The 23,386-nt window shown below is 49.0% G+C and overlaps 1 protein-coding gene across 1 annotated transcript in view; it reads right to left on the bottom strand.

Moving 5' to 3' along the window:
- Window positions 1–2,946: 2,946 nt before the first annotated feature.
- The window catches only part of CACNG2 (calcium voltage-gated channel auxiliary subunit gamma 2), a 70,493-nt gene continuing 50,053 nt past the window's right edge, over window positions 2,947–23,386 (bottom strand). Inside the window, exons 2-4 of the mRNA XM_006133803.5 lie at window positions 13,533–13,616; window positions 7,612–7,752; window positions 2,947–6,463 (exon numbers count right to left, since the gene is read on the bottom strand). Of these exons, the coding sequence (XP_006133865.1) occupies window positions 5,928–6,463; window positions 7,612–7,752; window positions 13,533–13,616 (761 nt within the window). The 3' untranslated portion in view covers window positions 2,947–5,927. The remainder of the gene's footprint in view (window positions 6,464–7,611; window positions 7,753–13,532; window positions 13,617–23,386) is intronic.

Genomic DNA, 23,386 nt, shown 5'->3' with positions numbered 1-23,386 from the left:
CAATGGGAATGTCGCTTTCACTGAAGTCTAACCTAGTCAATAAACTGCAAAACCTTCCCTGTAAACGCTCTGAAGCACATTCTACCATCATTCTGAACTTGCTCAGCCTGTAGTTGAATGGTGACTTACTTTGCGGTCCAGGCTGCCTGTGTATGGCTTCATGAGCCATGGAGCAATGAGTAAGCTGGCTCTCCAAGGATCTCTATTGACATTTCAATGCCTGCAATGTTAATTTTCCAGTCTGGGAAGAAAGATCCATCTTGCAGCTTTTTGAAGAGATCAGAGTCCTTTTCCTGACCATCCCATGTTGATGTTAGTGAAATGGCCCATGTGATCAACCAGCACCTGGAACACCATTGGGAAGTACTCCTTGCGGTTTATATACTCTTTGGCAAGGAGGTTGGGTGCCAGGATAGGGACGTGCATACCATCTATTGCCACATCACAATTAGGGAACCCCATTGTGGCAAAGTCTTCCACTGTGTCCTACACATTTCCCAGAGCCACTCTTCGTAGCCTTGGCTACTTGGATCACAGCAGTCCCACTGTAGATTTTCCTACTCTGAATTGATTCCCATCTGACTGGAAGCTGTCTGGTGTTGCTAGTTTCCACAGGGCTATTGCCACTTGCTTCTCCACTGTCCGAGCTTATTCTGGTATTGCTGCACTTCAGGGCCAAGGAAAGCCATTTGCAAACTTCCATGAAAGTGGCTTTATGCATGTGAAGTTTCACTGCTGATCATTCCATGGCTGCATAACTATGCAATCCCACCTGTCTGTGCTTTTCTCTCACAGAACCAGAATCGGTGTTCCACTGTCAAGAGGATTGACTGTTGTCAGCATCTGCCAATTGCTCAACTCAAGTGCTTCACACAAGGGTCTGTTCATGACCTCTTCATAATCTTCCTTGCTCTGGTGGGCCCTGGAGATGCTCTGGACATACCACAGCATAAGTCATGGGAGATGTTTGCTATGATTGCCATAACATTTTGCAGCTGAACGGGGTCCATGCTTGCCCTGTTATGGCATCTGTATAGATAACCAGGAAAAAAAGGGTGCAGAAAGATTGCTTGCCATTGCTTTCAAGCAGAGGGAAGGGAGCAGATTAGTGCATTATGGAATGCTGATGACATGTACCCAGAACTATCCACTGCACTGTTTTGGTCCTGTCAGGCACTGGGAGCTTAACCCAGGATGCAAAGGAGTGGCAGGAATTGTGGGATAGCTACCCACAGTGCATTGCTGCCAAAGTCGGCAGTAGCCACCCCACTGTGGGTATGTTCTATGTCAACACAGTGCACGCAGTGGGGACATGCATCTTTGAAAATTGGGTGCTAAAAATCGACCTTAATAGATTCAGCCTTATCTGATAGTGTAGACAAGGCCTGTGTTTCCTCCTCACACTTCTCATCACTGTTTCATTTCTCTGGCTAGACTCTGCTGCCCCCTGCCCTTTACTGGGTTTCCATTCCAGCCCTGGTATAATCAGGAGCTATATCCCCACTACCTTTTGCTTCCATTCAGCTGTTCTCTAATTGCTTATTGCAGAGATTTCTCCTTCCTGTTCATCTGTGTGCCACCTCATTCCCCTCCAGCCCCTACTCAGTGTCAGGCAAAGCTCCAGAAGGCTTGACGGGTCAGTCACTCAAAGCAGCTCCTACTTTCCTGGTTGTGTCTATGCCAGAGCCCTCTTGTCAGGCCATTTCCCCTCGTCAGAATTTCCTGGGTCCAGCCAGTCCCACATTCTACAGACAACAACCTTTCCTTGCAGGCTTTTAGCACTATTGCTTTTGGCTGGAATCAGGAAGCAATTGCCTGCACTGAGTGAAACTGAAAATAGAATGACAACTAACTAACCCCATTCACACTTTGTGTGTTGGTGAGGGCAGGGAGAGGGAGATGCTGATGATATTGAGGATGCCTTTGAATTTCAGACAAAAGTTGGAGGATCTGGTTTGAGTTCTGGCTGCACATCGGGAAATGGGGATGGCAAGTTTGAGTTTTGGGCAAAGACTTGGTAACTCAGTTCCATTTCTGGTGAGCCACTTTACCCTATCCTTGTTCCTCTGCCTCACTTCCCTCCAATGAGGAGTTTCCTCTATATAGACCGTGACTGCCAAGGGCAGCTGATTCCATCCACACAGGCACATCCCCTCCTTATAAATTGCTTTGGACATGCCAGGATGTAATAGGCCCAGACAATTAATACAAAGTGTCTATGTCTGAGAAGGCTCCTCTTTTGGTCTGGTCCCAGCCCCACTTCCGAATTCTTTGAGCCTGCTTGCAGAAACTTTAACACTGTTGCCTCTCTAATATCATGAATTTTAAGCATTCAAAGATTGAGTCAAGCATCTCAAAACAATGAGTGACTTAAATACATGAGTTTTAATTTAAAAAAAATTGCCTTCTGGATTTGTGGCTGCATTAGATTAATATATGCAGGCTTCCCTCCATTGCTAGAAGGGCTAAACACTTTTTATTTTGAAATGAAAGCTGAGACCTTCAGGTAATCACTGGATTCCTGGAGCTTGGGCTTTAAAATAAATAACAAGCATTGCAAGAGTTAACAACACTGCCAGACAACTGGCATGTCAGCAGGAAAAGCCCATAATGCATCTGGCCTCATGTTTGTTATTCTAGAACACAAACATGCCAACAACCCCAGTTTAATTGCATTTACTTTAAACATAAGGAGGCAAAAAACATTTCTCTTCAGGCCCCCATGTTGTCCTTTCCTCCTGGCTCTCAGACATGTGGGAAGAACAGATGAAGCAGCAACATCAGCCAGAGCTCCTACAATGCTTCCCTTTCAACTACTCTGTGTCACTCTTCCCCTGAGGGACTCCTCTGGCAGGCCAAGAATTCTTTTCTTCAAGACTTCACAATAAATCCACATAAACAAGGACCAAGTTATAAAAAAAACAACCTTTATTTCATGTACCAGGATTTTTTTTTTGTAATTTTCTGTTTTTAAAATTTTTTTAACAGTCTGAAAAAAATTCACAAATTAAAGAAAATGGAGGTTGGTTTCTTGAACTGGTTTGAGCTGGACATGAGCAACATCCTCAGGAAAAGCTTCCCTGCCAGTCCTAGTCCTCCCCCTTCTCTCTCCCTCTCTGGCACATTCATTCTCACACCCAGGCGCTCATTCATTTTCTCCGATACTTCTGGGAATGCTTAAGAACTCTGTGGGCACCAAGTTCTTAAAAGCAGCTTTGGATTTAAACCAAAATACTGTACTCTGTCTACGCCAGAGTTTGAGAAACCAATTTTAACTCAGTGTTTGGAGGGGAAGGGGGAAATTATTTTTCATCTGTTCTTTTACATGTTAAAAGTCCTGGGGACCAGGTGGGGATAGAAAGCTGGGAAGGGCATGGAATTCAGCAGGAATCTCAGACACCCAGTGCAAACTAAGGCATGCACCTAGATGATCAGTTTCATCTAAGCTTTCTCTGTGCTTCTCCATCAGCACTAGACCTTCCCTTTGAGCCCTAGAGAAAATTCGTTTAACCTTGGCCTTAAATTTCCCACATGCTGCTCCCCAACCCTGCCCTGAAAGGGATCCCACTTTCCTGTGCTGAGAGGAAAAGAAGGATAAAGCAGCAATATCTGAGGGCAGGAATTGTTTTCAGAACAGTGTCTACTCTCCAGTGGGAGCTGAACCATGGGACTTAAAGATCCTTAAAACTGGAGCAGCAGGAATGGGAACAGAGTCAAGAGTGGGGATGAGCAGCTGAAAGGGTCACATGACCCACTCAATAAACCCTCAGCCTTGGATCTGCCCCGGGATGCAACAGAAGGGATTCTGTTGTTTGTATGTCCATGGAGAATTCTCTCAATCTGTGCTGGCCCTGGGCTGGTCTGCTACTGAGTGACGCACAGAGGCATACTGATAACACTCTCCCCGTTTGCTTTGCCCACTCTCCTCACTGTCCTTTCCTCACGGAGTCCTGGTAGCAGCATTATAAAGGGAGCTGACTTACAAGTGGATTCTGGGCCCTCTGGCATGTTGATTCTCCCCTTGGTACTAAATGTCAGGCCAAGTCCCCAGTGCATGTGATAGTCCCTGGGATGGGGCAGGCATGGTGAGGAGGTTTGCAGGATTTATGTTCTCGAAGGAAGCAGGGAGGAGTGGGCAGACGTCGGCAAAGGTGTGGTGGGGAGGGTGTGTGCATGAGTGGAAGGGTGTAGGCCCGATTTTTGACTCAAGCTCACCTGTGAATCTCGGGAATGACTGCACTGTGGGCAGTGGGGTCTCTGGGATGCCTCCGGCAGGAGAGGAGAATCAGGCACAATGTGCGTATGAGCAGGAAGAGCAGAGCATGTGTATAGGAGCTCAAGGGCCTCACTGCCTTGCGCCTCTTTTAATCATTGCCCCCCGGGCGGAACAAGTGTAGAACACTACACCTGGGGGCCTGTGCTCTGATGGCCCTTTGCACCTACCCTGCTGGGTGTAAATGACTATGCCAGGGCAAGGCAGTGGGGAATCAGGCCTTGTACAGACAAGGTCTGGCTAAGGTGTGGGGCTTAATCCAATGTCCACTGCTGTCAATGGACACTCTGATTGGTTTCAACGGGGGTGGGGGGTCAGGCTCTTGGTGACTAGGCAAAACTGACATTTGAAGGTATATACAGCAGTAGGCATCCCATGTCTGCCTACCCTGGCGAGCAACCACTGCATGCATGATGGGAGTGCGTGTGTGAGTGCTAGTCTCCTGATTAGCATATAGTCCTTATGCTGTCTGTCACCCGTCCCCACAATAGCAGCATCTTCCTCTCCTCAGGGAGAGATGTGTGTCTAGCACAAAGCTCCTGTGACCAGCGGGAAGCTTCTCCCCTCCTGCCAGCCGAGTGAGCTCCGGCCTCTCAGTGATTTTTGTTTTGCTAAGAGATTCAATTTCTGTTTTCTTTTTACAAGACCCCCCTCCCTTGCTAATGTGTTTTTCCCTCCCTCCCCACTTCTAACGCCCATGTTTTCACAGTTTAAAGCTGGAGAAAACAAAAATAAAAAGAAAAATACTATCCGGTTTTCTTGCAAGTAAATCCACGTATTGTATTTACAGTTATTTATAGTTGGTTTTGTTTTATTAAAAATTGCCACTTGTTTTTTATAAACTTTTTTTTTTTGCAATGTTGCTGTTAAACACAGGATCCCCAGGGACTAGTGAGTCCAGACTGGTCACCATTTAACACCCTGGGAACTCTGGGGACCAAGGACTCAGCATTAACCCCTGGGATTCCCAAGGACAGGAAAGTCAATGTTAACCCTTCAGGGACCCACAAGAGACACGAATCACCTTTGATCCCAGGGTTGTGGCAGGTCTGAGTAGATCACAAGTAACCCCAAGATCTCCAGAGTCATCGTGGACCCCTAGAACTCCCACAGATGCACACATCACTGCTAATCCACCCACCATGCTTCCTGGAGACCCCCCACTCCCGGAGCCTGTGAGTCCACACTGGGTTAAAATTGAACAGAAAACAAACCAAAGAATTAAAGAATGAAACCTGAAAAAATCCAAAGAGCTGCCTCCTCCTCCTCCCACTTAAATTTGTCGTTGTTGTTGTTGTTTTTGTTTCTTGGTTCCCTTTTTAAATTTGTTTTTATTAAATGTTAAAATAATGGTACATGGGAAATCATGCATTTTCTTTTAAATTTATTTTCTATTTTTTTTAAATCTCTCTTGGTTTTTAAAGTTTTTTCTTTTTTTTCCTTTTTCTTATTTTTTTATGCTTTTTTGTTATTGTTGTTTCTTTTGTTTCTTTTCTTGTTGTTCTGTTTTTTGTTGTTTTTTGCTTTTGGAAGGTTTCCCCCATGGTTGCTTTCTCTCCCTCCCCTGCCCTCCCCATTGCCCCTGCTCCTCTTCTTCCGTTTCCTCCCCACCTCCCGCCTGCTCCTTCCCCAATTTCAGCTCCTGGCGGCGGCTTCATACCGGGGTGGTCCGGCGGTTGGCTGTGTTAGTGTGGATAGAGTCCTTGTTCTCTTTCTGGATACAGTTGTGAACTTGGAGGAAACTGTTATCCCTGTCAGAATTGTAGGTGGCGGTGGGGGTGGTGGCAGCCTTCAGGGGGTCCCTGGTCAGGGTATACATCGAGATCTCCGTTGATGGGAGGGTATTGAACCCTTTGATCCCGACGGGCGAGGCATCCCTGGAGTGTGAAGGCTCAGTGGAACGGGAGCTGGAGCGACTGCGTCTCTGATAGCGGTAGCGGTAGCTGGGGATGCGGGTGATGGCGGAGGACTGGAGGTAGTCCGTGGCACGAGCGTTGGCACGCAGCTGTTTGTGACGGTCAATAAACATGTGGACGGCCAGCACTCCCACCATCTCAGCTATAATGAAGGACAGGGCCCCAAAGTAGAAGGACCAACCATAGGAATAACTGTTCTTCTTGGAGTCGCTCTTTGAGGGGTCTCCAGCATTGGCTGATATGTACACAATGATGCCAATTATATTACTCAGACCTGTGGGTGAGGGTAAGAGAGAGAGGAAAACATTGGAGTATCCTAGAAGGAAAGGACAGCAGGAGGTTAAAGCCTAAGATCCCACTGGTCCTCCCAAGAACAGTCCAGTGCTGGTGAAAGCCTGTTTGCTCACAGCTCCCCAAATGAGCCTCTAGCCTTGCCCTGTTTGGAACCCTCTCTAGGGAGTCCCAGGTTAGACAGCAATTCCTCCACATGTTCATTGAACCCAGACCTTCATCCTGCTGCTGGCACCTGAGTCAGCCCCGCTTGTCTCCATGAGACACACGCCCCTAGCTGATGTAGAGAGGAGCTTAGTCTCCATGTACACAGAGCCGGCCCACAACATTTTGTCACCTGAGGCGGGGAGCTCAAATGACGCCCCCATATCCTTTCGCTTGGGCCAAAACTTTGAAAGGTCTCAATTCTGCCTTCTTCCTGTTCTACTCCTCTCATGGTACTGCTCTGCTACCTACATATGCACCAGCAGCAGACACAATTTTCTACACTCTGGCACCTGAGGCGGCCGCCTCAGTTCACCTCATAGTAAGGCCAGCCCTGCATGTACATCCAGTTCTGAGTTCCTGCCTTTCCTTGCCTACGCAATCTAACCCTGCCCTGGGGAAATTTATTTCCCATATTTCTAACACCCTAGGTGGACACACCCTGTTGACATGATTCATGGTTTCATCTGTCTCACGTCAGATTCTGTCCAGTGGTGGAGGTAGCCATGTAACTGAAGGGAGATGGGGCCATTTTGTTTTTTGCCTACTGTCTTAGTACCTGTAGAGGACTCGCTCTCTCTGCAAGGACTAGCTGCCATTTTGTGTTTCAGTTCAGATGCAGAATGTCACAGTGAGTCACTGTGTGCTCTCTCTCTCTCTCTCTCTCTCTCTCCCTCTCTCTCACTCACAGAGACTTTACATTTGCTCTTTCTTGTTGAATGTTATCGTTTATCTGAAATAAAGCTCGCCTGGACTGAAAAATGCATGTTGCCCTTTTTGCCTGTGCAAACATACCACCTCCTTTCCCTTCTGCCCCTACTGCTCCATCACCTGGACAGCCTGCTACTGTCTTTTCCTGATGGTATCTTCCGTGCTATTACTCTTAGTCTTCAATCCCTGCAGCCCATTCGTCCCTTGTCTCTTTACCTGCAGACACGAAAAAGATGCCGGCACTAAGGATGATGTTGTGCCGGGTTTTGTAGAACTCGCTGGCTGCAATGCAGAGTCCTCCCATGAAAAGCAGAATCACACTCAGGATCGGGAAAATACTAGAGGCCCTCACAGCCCCTGTGAAAAAGAGAGGGAGAGGGGGAGAAATAAGAGCATAGGTAGGAGCCAGAAGAAAGGGGGAAGAGAAAACAATATAGGAGACAAAGAGATGGAGCGGAGGTGGGGGAGGGGAGGAGGAGACAAATACAGAGGGAAAACAATAGCATGTATTGTATGGGGGAGAAAGAGGGGAAACAGAAGGAAAAGAAATATGGAGAGGAGTGATTCAGGGAGGAATAAAGACAAGGGGATGGAGAGAGGGAGACAAAAGCAGAGAAGTGGTCACAAATGGATCATCCACGTGTTGGATGGTCATTAAGACTATCAGAAGCCAGTGACAGTCAGGGGGCCTGGTGGCAGAAGTTTACCTGGGACTCTTTCATACCCTGAATCCCTCACAGGCATCTCACTCCTGCACTTGTTCCCACTCAGTGAGGGACTAAGTAGGACCCTTCATCTATTATTCTCACCTATAATGCAGTGCAGTTGGGCTTTTAATGAGCAGTGCCAACACCACAAATGCTTCATCCAAAGAGTCAATCAATGGTTGTTTGGAAAGTGAACTTGCCTCCTAAGGAGAGATTTGCAGCGAGCTGGAAAGCTGCTACGGGTGCAGGGTGACAATCTGTGGCTGTAGGCAGAGGCTGCAGCCATCCCTGGCACTGGGAAATAAAACTCGTAGCCTAGTCCTCCAGAAGCATGGCACTCCCAATGGTGAGCTAATTGCACATCCTCATGCATATTCCATCCAGCAGAGGACAACAGTGCAAACACATGCACCCTCCCCGGAGCAACTCACACTTATTCAGTCATTCTGCCCAGCAGAGAGCACTGGTGTGGACCGACATATGCTGCACAATACATTACAGCAGGTATAGTCGGTATTTTTATGAGAGGCCTCTCCGCTCTCTCCAGTAGAAAGATGAAGACATTACAGCGTGAAATACACACGTGGCTGGAAAAGAACGTGCCTCAATGCAAGAACAGCGCAATGCAAATCTTCTTTCAGTGCCAGAGTGGGAGAACCAACCTGTATAAAGCAAACAAAGGGGGTTTCCCTAGACAGCAGGAACAGCCAGTTCACAGGCCCTGTGGGAGAATCTATCCCTTCTAACAGGTACAGGCACTGAATTCTGGTTGATGCTGAAGCACAACTCCTGCATGGCTATAAATCCAGAGGGTATGAGGAAGCTCTCTCCTGTTCCCCGGTCCTGCCTAGTTCCACCTCAGGGAACAGGATGTTAATAACCATGCTAACGGCTTTGGGGAAGTGGGGGAAGATTTAACAGTGGGGAGCCAGGTGACTGTAAGCAAATGCCAAGGAGATGCCTGCTGTGCGGAGGGGCCTTGTGGAGATTTTTAGCATTCCCAGCTGGGGAGAACACAAGGTCACAGTGTGAAATTGAGAGCAGAGGACACTGCAAGGCGTGAAACTCTGCCCTTATCTAACCCGTTCAGTTGCCTTATTCATTTCCACAGGGTCAAATTACCATGGAAGAAGGGGGTGCTCACCGAACCCACCATCCCATTCCAGAGTCCAGGGCAGACCCTGCAGTCCGAAGGAGAGGGGAGCTGTTCATGTGTTCGGAATGGCTTCTACCCAGCCTCAGTGTCTTAAGGGAAAGAAAGACGCTGCAGCTTCCTCCTGACACAGGCCATTTGATGTCAAGGTACCAGAGCCATCTTATCTGCATGGTCAGCAAAACCAAACTGAGTCCGAATCAGGCGATCTGTCGTCCCAATCTCCTGGCCACTCTGATCCAGGCAACAACCTAATCTAAAGGTCAGAAACAACCTCTAGACCAGTGTTCCCTGTAAGCTTAGCGCTTGGGCGGCCACACACAGGGCCGCCCGGGGGGCCGCAAGTGGGGCAATTTGCCCCAGGTCCTGGGCCCCAGAGGGGCCTCCACGAATATGTCTGAAGTCTGAGGTCTATAGTATTTTTTTTATGGAAGGAGCCCCCGAAATTTGCTTTGCCTCAGGCCCCCTGAATCCTCTGGGAGGCCCTGGCCGCCCAGGAGAGGTTCAGGTGTCACCCACCTAATCAGCAGAGTGCCCACAGCGGGCTGCATGTGTTTCTACTGGTGGTGCACAGCCACACGTGCGTTGGTGCACACAACACAATTTATTCTCCACGTGAATGGGAAGCAATTAGAGGGAACATTGCTCTAGAGACACTCATGCCAACACTACGAAGCCCAGCCCAGGTGAGGCCTCAACATGAACAAGCTCCAATTTGGCAAATGTCCTGGGAAGAACCTGGAAGTCAGGTCCTCTCCAGTCAGGCCTAGCTCAGCATGAGGCTCCTTCTACCAGACATGACACAACAAAGACTTCACGATTAGTCTGACCAAATGCCAAAATCCCTCTTCAGTGAGCTCTTTCCTATGGGATTCTGTCTTGGGGATTTGCTTTAAAGGGGACATTGTCATGGATAACAGGCCTAGCATTTGACCTACACTTGTCTCCTCTTGGAGGAGACAGTGATCTGTGTAGTCTTCTGTGGGCTGTTCCCCCAGAACAAAATGTTCCAAAGCTCTAGTTAGTAAAAAGAGATCAATGCCAGAATGCAATTCGTCACTAGCAAACCTGTCAGAGGTAATCCTACAGCCACAAACCAGCGTGCCCGTGCCCATGCCCCTGCTGAGGCGTATCACCCACTTTTGCAGCCCTGACACTCAAGCCATCTGGCAATCAATGCACCAGAAACACATTTTAAGGAAACAGTCTCCCTGGCATTATTGAAAACCACAACAGGTGGGCAAATATTTTAGAACTGATGAGAAAGTCGTAGCATAGTCTGTCTATTTCATCCACATACATGATCTTGAAAGAATCCCAAATCTTTCAAATGCCATGGTGCTACTGGGCTTCCAGCATGCTCCAAACACACACATATATGTCACAATTGGAGACATCGAGAGATTCCCTGCCCTACCAGATCCCTGGTGCTTAGCCCACACAATTAAAAGCTGCTTCTTTTGGATGCCTTTAGAACAAAACTCTCCTCTTGGGACGTCATCAGGAACTGTGCTCATGGAGGAACAGTTGGACACAGAGGTGGAGATTAGCTCAGGGAACCCGAGACAAGAATATCCCTCTGAAGATGCCTCTGTTGTAAGGGGATGACTGAGCCTCTGCTTTTGCACAAAGCAGAAGTGATCTCTTTTCCTCAGTGATGGTTTTATGGACCACAGAGAACTATACAGCTTTCCAGGCCAGCTCCATCTGCCCATTCATGGGAGTTGTGAACTCTGCCCTCATGTCCCAGGTTGAACTCTGATCTCTGCTGTCTCTGCTTCCCATTTGTGTGATCTTCCAGAGATGCGCCACGCTCTAAGGCTACGTCTATACTACAGGCTTCTTGCACAAGAACTGTTTTGTGCAAGAGTTCTTATGCAAAAGATCTTGTGCAAGAGCGCATCCTCACTGCCATGTGCTTTTGCGCAAGAGTGTCCATGGCAATGTGGACACTCTCTTGCTCAAGAAAGCTCAGATGGCCATTTTAGCCATAGGGGTTTCTTGCACAAGAAACCCCTGTTACCCATCCACACTGCCTTCTTCCGCAAGAGCTTTTGTGCAAGAGGGCTTATTCCTCATGGGGAGAGGAACAACTCTTGTGCAAGAAGCCTTCTGTTCCGATGCATTACTGTAAATTTACTTGTACGAGAACACACGTGCAGTGTAGACGCTCTGCAAATTTTTCCGCAAGAACGGCCATTGTTGCGCAAAAAGCCTTCAGTGTAGACGTAGCCTAAGTGAAGTGTTTCTTGCTGTGGCCCTGGTGCATACTCCTCAGTCTGTTCTGTACGCCAAAGAGCAGTGTTCGCTCCAACAGGCTCTTTGCTTGCCATGCAGTTCCCTGTGTCCCCCACTCTACGGCTCTTATCCACAGCCCACTTATGCAAATGGTCTGTCCGTGAAAGGTGACTGATCAACAGTTCTGGTGACAGAAGAAGGTGCTCCTCAGACCTTTCCCATCTAAGCACTGCCCAGCACAAGCCTACTTTGTTTTAAAATCGGATATGGTCACAGTATAAGAATTCAGTATATGAATCCCTACCAACAAGGACAGCAGCAGAAGAAGTGGTGTTAGCTTTCATGCTCCTCTTCCCCAAGAGCATGCACACACACACACACACACACACTCCTAACCTCCCCACAAGTGTGCCTCCCTCCCTCCATGGAGGGGTTATTACAGCAATGGGCAACCTAGGCTAGTGAGTGGGCCACATGAGTGACCCTCCTTCATCTCAGTGGGCCGCAAGATTGTTGTAACCAAAACATTCTCCCAGGAGAGGGTAGCTTTGCTAACTGCACTCATGCACCTAGAATTTGCGGGGTGTGCTGCTTGAACCGAAGCAGCGATTGGACTGGGTGCAGAGGGAGCACGTGGCTCTCCCAGTCAATGCTGTGTGCAAGCAGCACGCACCTCATGTCACGTGCTCTTGCTTTACATGGGTGTCACGTTAATAATATTGGTAGAAAGAAACAATGCACATTGAAACCAGTGGAATCTGGCAACCCTGCCTATGGGAATGGTAAAGAAAGTGTCTCATGGGCTCCACGCAGAACCCCCACGGGCTGCATGCAGTGCTGGACTGAGCCATACTTGTGTCCCAGGCAGCAGGCGTGCAGCGCATGCGCAGCCCTGCCCCTGGGCACGTGGCGCCTGATTGACATGGTAAGGGGCACCGTGCCCCCACCGTACCCCAACCTGTGGGGGGTGCCTGATTGAACTGGTAAGGAGAGCCGCACACCTGGGCACTTGGCATATGTGTTGCCGCGCCCCTTACCACTTAAATCAGGTGCCCCCCATAGGTTGGCGCCCCGGGCAGCTGCCCGGCTAGCCCCCCCCTTAATCTGGCCCTGGCTGCATGTGGCCCTCGGGCTGCAGGTTGCCCATCACTGTGCTACTACATCGAAGGGAGTTTAGTCTTTATGCCCCCATTCAATTCTCAGTTGCTTTCCTGCGACTGCTGCCGAGGCTGCTAATTAGTGTCTGTCATGGTGATCGTTTCCACGAGGTGACTACTTGCTCCAGAAATAGATAAGACCACTGACTCATTTTATATGCATCAACAATTGGCAGAGGGTAAACAACTCCTGGTCACAAATGACCTGGATGCATTAAATTCAGTGATGCAGAAGAGAAAGGCTTGTGACCCTATACCTAAAGCTTCTAATCTCCTTGCCTGGGGACCGGATGGAAGAAGTGACCTACAGTTTATGTGTAAGGCTCTGTAACCTATCCTCATTGTGCAGGGGTACTCAGTCCCTTCCACCTGAGAAATGACTGCAACGGGGGACAGTCAGTGCTTCTGTCGCTTTCCCTTCTCCTTAGAGCCATTTGCACTGGAAGCCCATTATCTGTGTTGCTTTTCCGACTTAGTGGGATATTTGCTTGCATCTTGGAGGTGCTTCCTTCTCCTTGTCAATGTTTTCCCACGGTATTTAAGCAAGAGGGGAAGTTGAGGGGCTACAGATTCTTATAATAATTGAATACCTTTAATTAAAAAGCCCTTTAATTGCCAGTGCAAGTTTGAATCTGGCAGCATCCAGTAGATTTGGTCTTGTGGAGGTGGGAGTGGGTTCATTAGTGAGAGGCAGGGAACCCTGGGAGACAGATATTCAGAAGGTCTTAAAGACGCCCCTCGTCAATTCTTCCAGATTTTGCCTCATCTGGCATGTTAATCCTCAAGGGAACCAGACTTTGGACAGTGTCAGCTACAGGAAGCAGAGGGCACCAGGCGCTAGCACCTACAATCAGTTCCAAGGAAAAGAGCCTGCAGACTTACGGAGGAAATATTCTGCTGTGTCGGCTTCATAATCTGTATCCTCAGGGAAGTGATCGATTTGCTTACACAGACCTTTAAAATTCCCTGCAAAACAAGAGAAGAAAGAACAAATGAGAACATCAAAAACCAGCCCAGGCAAACAGCTCCCCTTTGGACCATTTTTTTTTGCCCTCTCTGCCTCCTTCCTTATATGCCTGCACATTAAGCTGTCAACCAGTCTCTCCTATACTCCCCCTTCACATTTTCATATGCATATGGAAACATAGGAATTGCCACGCTCCGTCAGACCTAAGATCCAACTAGCCCAGTATCCTGTTGGTGACAGTGGCCAGCACCAGCGACCTCAGAGGAATGGGTCAGAACTCCAAAGTAGGCAGGTGTGAGATAATCTCCCCTCCCCCACCTCCGCACATAAGGTCTCTTCCTAATGCCTAAGCTGAAATCCTGAAGCATGAGGGATTTTTTGTGAGCATTAACTATGATAACGCTAAATATTCTTGATATCATATAGATGTCCACCCCTTTCTAAATCTTGCTAAATCCTTAGCCTCAGTGACTTCCTGTGGCAATGAGTTCCACAGTCTGTTTCCACTGTCTTTTAAATCTCTTTTCATAGGAGATTTTTTTCAGGCCTTTAGTTATTCTTGTCAATCTTGTCTGACCCCTTCTAATTCTTCAATTGCACCCTGATTACACATATATGGTAAGGAATCTGTCAGTGAACTGTCAGTAATAGTAGGGCTCTTACCCTCACCAGACCAGCCACTTGCAGCACAAGTAAGCACTGGCCAAGATACTACAACATGCACACACAGCTATCGACAGACTTCCAACCCGACACTCTATATTTTGGTGGGAAGGGCATAGCAGTTTATGTCCCTGACCCTTGCTGACACCTTTTGGGCTAGACTCGCAGACCTGTGGTTACACAGCTCTGGCATCACTCCGCCCCTACCTTGTGGTATCAGGATACTCACTCTATTGCAAAATGAGACCATGAAGACAATCTTGTTATTTATTTCTGTGGGTTCCCCCTTCCCCCGCATGCAGGGTCCCTCTCTTTTCCTGAGTTTTCTCTTGGCCTTTACAGTGGTATCATCCATATAACACTGAATGCTCTTGATGAGGACAGTGACTGAGGCAATTGGGTTTGCAGGCACCGGTCCCTTAGGCTTCACAGCAGGGGTTCAGCCGGTGCAGAGGTATTTGTGCAGAAGACCTGGGCCCAGATGCCTTAATGTTATGGAGTAGCTGCTCTTGGCATTGGCAGCAGCCTCACCTGGGATGGGTTGAGGGGAAGGGAGCTCTTAGATTGATTGTGGAGCGTGAGGAAACGTTAGGGAACTGCACTGCCTTACAAGGAACCATGCTAACAATGCCCAGGACAGTGACTGGAGGAGTCAGGAACGGAGGAGGTAGGGTCCCAATAGCCACTGTAGTCTAAGCTGTTGCACAGACGGAATAGTATTGGTTGTGAGGTGCACACTCAGGTTACTCCAGTCCCAGTCCTTCCCAGCAGGAGGCCATGGAAGGAACAATACAGGTGTCCTGGTTAGGGGAATGTCCTGGGAAGATTATTTGTGGACAGGACTTTGGGACATTTGAAAAATGTGATCAAGCACAAAGAATTCATCCCAGGGTTTACTCGGAGCCCAGACTCTGCTGCAGCAGGACTTTGGGAGTTTAATGCAAGTCATGACTGTGTCGCTGTCCATGCAGTACTGATAGTTATGCTCCTCAATATCAAATCTCCGTGCTTGGCTCCTGTCTGATCCATTTATCTTTACTGTTTTAAAGGCACTATATGGTATCTAACAACCAAGTCAAGGAGCTCCCATTAAGGAGCTGGGACACAGCAGAGGTGAATCTAAGATACAAGTGTATTAGAAGGTAGGAACAAAATATCTTTGGGAGCCTCAGAAGTTTTTCCTCCTCGTTCCCCATATTCAGAGCAGTTGATTGCATGCCGCCCCACCTCTTCCTGTGGACTGCAGAGGGGAACCACTGTGCCCTTCTCACCGCACCAAGCCCCGCATTCAAGAAGTACCTGCAGTGCAGCCATGGTTCTCCTAGAAAGATTGCCTCACAGCCAAGGAAACCACTGTGTCTCCCTCCCGCGCCATGACCAGCACGCACAACAGCTGCATGCCATGCAGGCAAAGCACAAGGCACTTGAGCTGCCTATGCCCACGTGTGGCACAAACCCTTCCCTCTTGTTTTTATGGTTGTCTGGATGTATTCCGTGAATGGCTGGGTTCCGCTGACTCACCCGTTACCTCTCACCGTATGGTGTGCTCCTGTTTGCCATGGGAGGAGCGTCCTTTCCTTCTCTTGCTCCTGACTGCTTGTGACAGCCAGCAGTCTGGGAAAGAAGAGCCCCTCTGACCTAGAAGCTATCTTCTGCTGGGCCCCTGGCCAGGCCTGACTGCTCTGCAGGCCCCATCTTCTTTGTTTTCCCAAACGCCAAAAAAAGTAACTCTCATCCACCGCATGTGCCATCATTCTGCCCAGAGTTGCAGGGAACAAAGATTACGTTGTCCCCTCTCTATAGTTATGTCTCTACCCCTTTCCCGTGCTTAAATTGCCCACCTTCCACCTCTCATTAGCTTGCCGCTCTAAACCCTTTAATATCGTCATGGTCAGCGGCACCTCAGCTGACTGTCCCCTTTCACTGGTGGCATCAGAAAAGCCTCCAGCCATAGATTTGACTTTTCCAATTGGCAGATAGGAATCATCCTACTTGCATCTGACGAAGTGGGTCTTTGCCCACGAAAGCTTATGGTCCAACACTTCAGTTAGTCTATAAGGTGCCACAGGACTCCTCGCCGCTTTTGCAGATTCAGACTAACACGGCTACCCCTCTGATACTGGGGGGAAGCAGACAGAGTCAGGTGAATAAGGAATAACAGAGGAACACAGCTTTTTGGGAGGAGCCTGAGACTCTGTGTGTGAGAGAGAGTGAGAGTGAGAGCAAGAGAGAAACACTCCTCCCTTGCAGGATCCTAGAGCCTGAGGCCAAACATGTACACCCCAATTAAAGCCCCTTAGCCCAAGCCCCACAAGCAGAATCAGCTGGCTTGGGCCCGCCATACACTTTTAATTGCAGTGTAGATATACCCTCAGACAATGGGGCAAACTTCACAGCTCTGGATGGGGCACAGCTTACTCTTTGAAAATCCACTACCAGTAATAGGTGCCCAGGGCAAGCAGGTGCCCAGCCACTGGGATTTTCACACCGGCCCTGCTGGATGACACTGTGCTACCTCCAAGCACTGCTGTTTGCTTTGTGTCTACACCAGGCTTTAGTCTGAAAAATGCTCTTGACTGCAGCTATCGGTTTAGCTCCACCAGTGGCAGCAAAGCTGGGAGGGCTTGTGCACACAGGGTGTCTGCTGTCACTTTAACCACCGTGTTGTTGTCTCAGAGCATATCTATGTGCCAAGGCGGTGAGAACGCCATTGGCCACCCAAACTTTGCCTCCGCTAGCACCTCAGCTGCTAACACATCCAGAGCCCAGCCAGATGAGAGGAAGGATATTGCAGTAGTCAGGGAACAAACTGGAAATCAAGAGACCTAGGTTCAACGTCCTGCTCCACTACAGACTTCCTGTGTAACTAATACTTAGGGTTTGTCTGTACTCAACATCCCACCTGGAGCTGGCTCAGGCTGAGGTGCTATAAGGGTAGACATTCAGGCCTGCGCTGGAGTCTGGGCCCCTTCTGAAGGACCATATCCCTAAGTACGTCTACAATGCAGTATAAATCCAGGATTCAAACTCGGGCTCAAGCCTTACCCCATTTCTAGCTGCACGCAAATGGTTACTTCTGGGGACTTCTGCATCAAAAAGTTCTGTGCACAATTCTAAAATTCTGCAAAATTTATTTGTCAAAATACCACAACGTGATCACACCAGTTTCAATTATTTTGGTAATTTATTACAAAATTCCTGTCAGCAAGTATGTCTAATAATACAGACACAAGCAATTTCCCATTGGAGTAGAGAGTTAAAGAAACTTCTATGATAACTCAGATTCCTGTTTCTCTAACATCTTCCCCATCAAGAAGCCAGCTGGGAACCCAGAAACCTACAACCTCTCCCCCAAGGACCCAGCCACAGCCCCACAGCCAATACACCTGTACCCCATTTCCCTCCACCCGGGAGACCAGCCATGAGAAAACAGCTGTTTTGTGACATTCCAGCTCTGGGAGGGAGGGGAGGAGCGGGGAGAGAGACCAAAAGTGCTGGGAGGGAAAGGAAAGAGCAGGTAAGTGCGGGGCTTCGGCGCCTCAGTGCACCAGAGGTGCATGGGGGAGAGGAGCACTAGGGGGTCCCCAGGCTGCAGGTGGAGCCCTCCCCATCCCACAGTAATGTCTTCTATGTGTGATCTGTGCTTTGCCAGGTCCAACAGCCCTTAGTGGTGGTCAGCAGCTCTGCAGCCCATTTCTATGGGTAGGAAATTCTGCACACACAATGTTAATTTCTGTAAAATTCTGTATTATGCAGAGGCGCAGAATCTCACCAGGAGTGAAACTGCAAACCTAGAACTTGAACCTGGGTTTCAGGACCCCATAAGGGTGGAGGGGCCAAGCCTAAGTCAACAAACTGGAATCCAGGGTTCAAACTGTATTGCTTTGCAGTGTAGATGCAGCCTCTGTGGCCTTGTGCTCCAGGAGTCTACAAAAATATTCCTCCAATCCCATGGGCTGACTTTCTTAGTTCTGTGGACTGGCATGTTTGGTGGACAGTCAAGTTGTTCCACATTGCACCCCAAACAAAGGGCTGATGCAGTTACATTTTGGGAGGGCACTAGGAAGTGTAGGCTATGGGTGTCTGGACTCAGGCCTGCATAATGCAGTGTGGATGCTAGAGCCCCAGGCTGAGACACAGAGTTCAGTAATGCCTATCATGTGGTTACAAACGAGTTTAGATATTCAAGCCCTAGATAACAAACCTAGGGTTTGCTAACTCGTATTCTACTAACCCTGTGCTCACAATGCAATTCAATGGGCATGCCCTATGGGTATGCCTACACGGCCCTCCAAGCCCAGTTCTGACTCAGATGTGAGCCCACGATCCCCGTCTGTCCCCACACAAATCAGTCTGATGTGGGTCAACAAGCACTCAGGCCTGAATCCTAGGACCCTGCTGTGATTCAGGTCAAAGCCATGCCATTTTACAATATGGACACAGCTCGAGCCAGGGACTTGAGTCAGAGGGTCTGTGTAGCACCATATGGATGTGTTAGCCCAGCAGTGGGAGCTGGGTTGAGCAACTGTAAGCCCAGGTTAGCACTGCAGTGTGGATGCTCAAGCTTGAAAACAGCCATGACACAAGCCCGTGCCCTACAGAGCTGGGCTGACACCACAGTGGGATTCACAAAGACACGTAGGTGCCTAACTCTCATTGGTTTCGCTAGGTGTGAGGTAAAATGGGGCTCAGGGTGCCTCCCTCTCTGACTGGGGCATTGCAAGGATCAACGCATTGCAGACTGTGAGGTGCTCAGGCTCTGGGAATGGGTGCCTAAGATAGGCCAGTAGTGGGAATCCTTTCAGACCTTTCAGAAAAAAAGCCTGGTGCTGAGAAGGCCTACATGTCCCCTCAATGCTGCAAGGTCACTCAGTGATTCTCTAATGGGGCACCTGTGGCCTGCTGAGACAGGAGAATGGTCTCCCCTGCACCTGCATTGATAGCAAAGCCTCCAGTACACGTGGGGTGGGGGAGGGAACTGGTCACCAGTCTTCCTGAGTGTCATGCAAATCGCCTTCCCCATTCTGCACTCAGGTACGTGGGACGCGGAAGGGCCATTTCTCTCCCCTGTGGCCAACACTCTCAGAAGTTGCAAATAGACATTTGGGTGCCCGTCTTGGGGCCCAAGACCCTGTGAGAAGGACAAGGGAAGCTTCTCTGAGCCTGGCATTCCCTTGTCTCCCATCCCTGAGTTGCCATATGAGAAGCAACCCTAAAGTGGCCCTATTCTGTACTGCCTTCTGTCTTCAGAGCTGTCTCCTCCCCCCTGCCCTGCCCCCATGGCCTACCCCTTTGGGAGCTCTGCTGTGTGAACCCCCAACACTTTCCATGACACCCCCACACCTTCGCTATTGGCCTCATCCCAATCCTGCCTCTCCTCTTCCTTTCTAATGTTAACCCTATACACAGTCAATATCCTATATGCTTGTCGGTCTCTCTTCTCCAGCCAGGGACTTGTATCTATGATCGGGCCCCAGGAAATTCATGGTACATTATGGCTAATTTCATGGACATAAGATTTGAAAATTTCTACATTTCACTTTTTCAGCAGTTCAAACCTGGAATTTCATGGTGTTATAACCGTGGGGTCCTATTAATCTAGGGGCAGTCACAAACCTGTTGAAGAGGGATCATTAGATCGAGACCCTCCCTTCTGGACCCTGGACTCTGAAGTCAGCAACCACAGAGCTTCTTGCAGCCCCAGGAAGTTGAAAGAGGTAAAGGGGGGTGTCTGGTCTGGTCCCCCCTCCCACCATCTGCATCTTGGGGTCTTCAAACTATTTGAAGGCTTTAATATCTGAGGGTATGTCTACACTACCCCGCTAGTTCGAACTAGGAGGGTAATGTAGGCATACCGCACTTGCAAATGAAGCGCGGGATTTGAATTTCCCGGGCTTCATTTGCATAAGCGGGGAGCCGCCATTTTTAAATCCCCGCTGCTTCGAACCCCGTGCAGCGCGGCTACACGGGGCTTGAACTAGGTAGTTCGGACTAGGTTCCTATTCCGAACTACCGTTACTCCTCGTGAAATGAGGTGTACCGGTAGTTCGGAATAGGCACCCTAGTCCGAACTACCTAGTTCGAGCCCCGTGTAGCCGCGCTGCACGGGGTTCGAAGCAGCGGGGATTTAAAAATGGCGGCTCCCCGCCTATGCAAATGAAGCCCGGGAAATTCAAATCCCGGGCTTCATTTGCAAGTGCGGTATGCCTACATTACCCTCCTAGTTCAAACTAGCGGGGTAGTGTAGACATACCCACAGATATAGGTAAGAGGATTATTTTAGGAGGGGGTGGGTGAGATTCTGTGGCCTGCATGTGCAGGGGGTCAGACTAGATGATCATAATGGTCCCTTCTGACCTTAAAGTCCATGAGTCTATGAGTTTGCAGAGAAGGGACAGATCCTGTTCTTCCACTGCCCAGTAAGAGGTTGGAAGCCCCCTTTGATGGGGGCACTCTTGGGAACAAGGAGGCATCAGATTTCACAGAGAATGGCTTATTTCATGGTTTCTGATACATTTTTCACAGCCGTGAAATTGGTAAGGCCCTGTCTATGATGTAAGTGTGGGGATTTTATTTTTCTGGTGCCCTTGCGGCAGCCCAGCCAACCAGGGGCTCCTTCAGCACCTAAAGCCACCCATCCTGGGCTAGCCACACTTCTGATTTGACTTACTCTGAAGCCGGCCTTGGTTGTACCTGGGCCCTTTTGGACATGCTCCTTGGTCTAGAGCCCTAGACCATGCCCCCATTCCTGTCCCCACTCTGCCCCCTTAGGGGCTTCAAGCAACTGGGCTCTCAGACAGTTGGGCACCCCCTGGGTTCCCATGCAAAGGCTGCTTTGCATCTGCTCAGGCTTCTGAACATGGTGGTCTGAATGACTAAGACCAGCACCCCAGTGTGCCTACACAGTACACAGACCAATGGCATAGAGTTTGCCAGTTGGGACAGGTAGATTGGAAATAGTAGGTTGGGCTGAAGTTTGCAATAGGTGTTGGATGGCCAATTCATATTAAAATTAGTGGGAACCGGGCAGTGAAACTTCACTCCCCCACCATGGTTTTACATATCCCACCCTTACTACGTGGTTAGCATTCAGTTTGGGCACATATAAGGATCAACCGGTGTAAATCAGCATAGAGCCATTGAAATCAATGGAGCTACACTGGCTTACACAACTGAGAAACTGGCCCTATGTTGTTAGTAACATAATTTACTTCTGAACCATTCCGTCAGGCACTGAGTGTTTAAAAATCCTCCATGCCTACAGGGTGAAATCCATTGAATAACAATGAGTTCCTGAGCAGGAGACACCCCCGTCCTGCAGGAGAAGGAATTTTGAGTGGCTAGGACTGTACATCTGGGCTATGTCTAGACTACATGGCTCCGTTGATGGAGCCATGTAAAATAGTTTATTCGGCATAGGCAAAGAAGCGGGGATTTAAATAACCCCCACTTCATTACAATTAACATGGCTGCCACGCTGTGCTGTTTCACGAGGCATACTGGAGCGGTCGACAAAGGCTTCCCTTGTCAACCGCGCCGCATCTAGACTGCCCCACTGTGCTGGATCAGCTGATTGTCAGCACAGCGTGGTGGCCATGTTTATTTTAATTAAGCGGGGATTATTTAAATCCCTGCTTCTTTGCCTATGCCAAATAAACTATTTTACATGGCTCTGTCGATGGAGCCATGTAGTCTAGACATAGCCCTGGAGACTGAGCCTGAGGTAGAGAGAAAGACTGTGGAGAGCAACAGGCAGATGTGGTGCAAAGGACAAAAAGCCACCTTTCCCAGCATGCTTTTTGATATTTCCTCCTCAGGAGATGTTTTGGGGAAGAGGCTGTGGGGAGATGTACAAGGGGAGCTGAATGAGACTCTGCTTCCTTCATGAGAGAAGAAAGTTGGATCCAGTTGTTAGGATGCCAGCCTGGGACAGGGAAAAACCATAACTCAAGTCCCTGTTCTGCTACAGATGCTCAGTATGATGTTGGGCAAGTAATTTTGCTGTGAGTGGGCTATAACCCACCCACTTTGCATCCAGGCCCATCCATGCAGGCCCCCATGGCTCTCTGTCTGCCCCAGCACTAGCCCTGCTCTGCCAGCCTGCTCTGCGCTCCAGCCAAGGGATGGAATGGGGCATGGAGGCTAACCCTGTTCCACCTGACACTGCAGCTGGGGAGCAAGGTCAGGGTGCCAGGCCTTACCCGCTCTGGCCAAGAAGCAGGGCCAGGGTGCGGGGGCTTAACCCCCACACCCATCATTGCCCACCCATGTTTAGTTGGGGCACACACACGTGGACCCTTCTGGCTATGCCACTGAGCCTCAGTTACTCATCTGTACAATGGAAATTAGAGCACTGTGGTATCTCACAGGAGTGCGGTGAGAACAAACAGCAGAGGACCTAAAAGCAAAATGAATAAACCCCGCCAGGTTTAGACTTCCTGTTTTTATTAGTAATCCCAATCTCGGATGAGACTGGTATTTAATATTTACCCACGCAAAAGCTGCCAGAAACAAAGTGTGAAAGGGGTAGGTAAATCATGTTGTGAGAGAGAGAGACGTACACATTTCTGTCTGTTCCAAGTCCCCATCTCGGAGCTGAGTCTGTGTGGGACCAGCTGGCAAAGCGAGGCTCCGAGCCAAAGTCTGTGCACAGATGAAAAATAGCAGAGAGCACCATGGGAAACTAAGTGGAGTTCACATTTATATGTTGCAGTTGAGACCTTCAAAAATCAGAGGCTTCCGTTAGCCATCATTGTCAGACGGGACGGGTGGCTTCAGGTGTCCCCTTTTTGACTGCCCAGCCTGAGATCCGGGATTGTCAGGAAGTGCTGTGCATCCAGCTTTCTGAAAATCAGAGCCCTTTTAGGCATCTCATATTGGACAGCCCAGAATGAGGCACCCAAAGTCGCTTTTGAAAATGTTGGCTTCTGTTCCTCAATTAATATTCAGTCACCTAAATGAGTGGCTAGATTTTCAAGTGCTGACCTTCTATTAGCTCTCCTTGACCTTTATGGGATCTGTAGGGGTGCTCGGCACTTTTAGAATTAGGCCACTGATTTAGGTGATTTAATATGGATTTAAAAGCCTGTTTTTTAAGGCCTTGGCT

This window comes from Pelodiscus sinensis, chromosome 1 (assembly GCF_052426305.1).
Source record: "Pelodiscus sinensis isolate ZL-2025 chromosome 1, ASM5242630v1, whole genome shotgun sequence".
NCBI lineage: Eukaryota > Metazoa > Chordata > Testudines > Trionychidae > Pelodiscus > Pelodiscus sinensis.
Note: the sequence above shows the minus strand (reverse complement) of the source record. Positions and strands in the feature narration are given on the sequence as shown.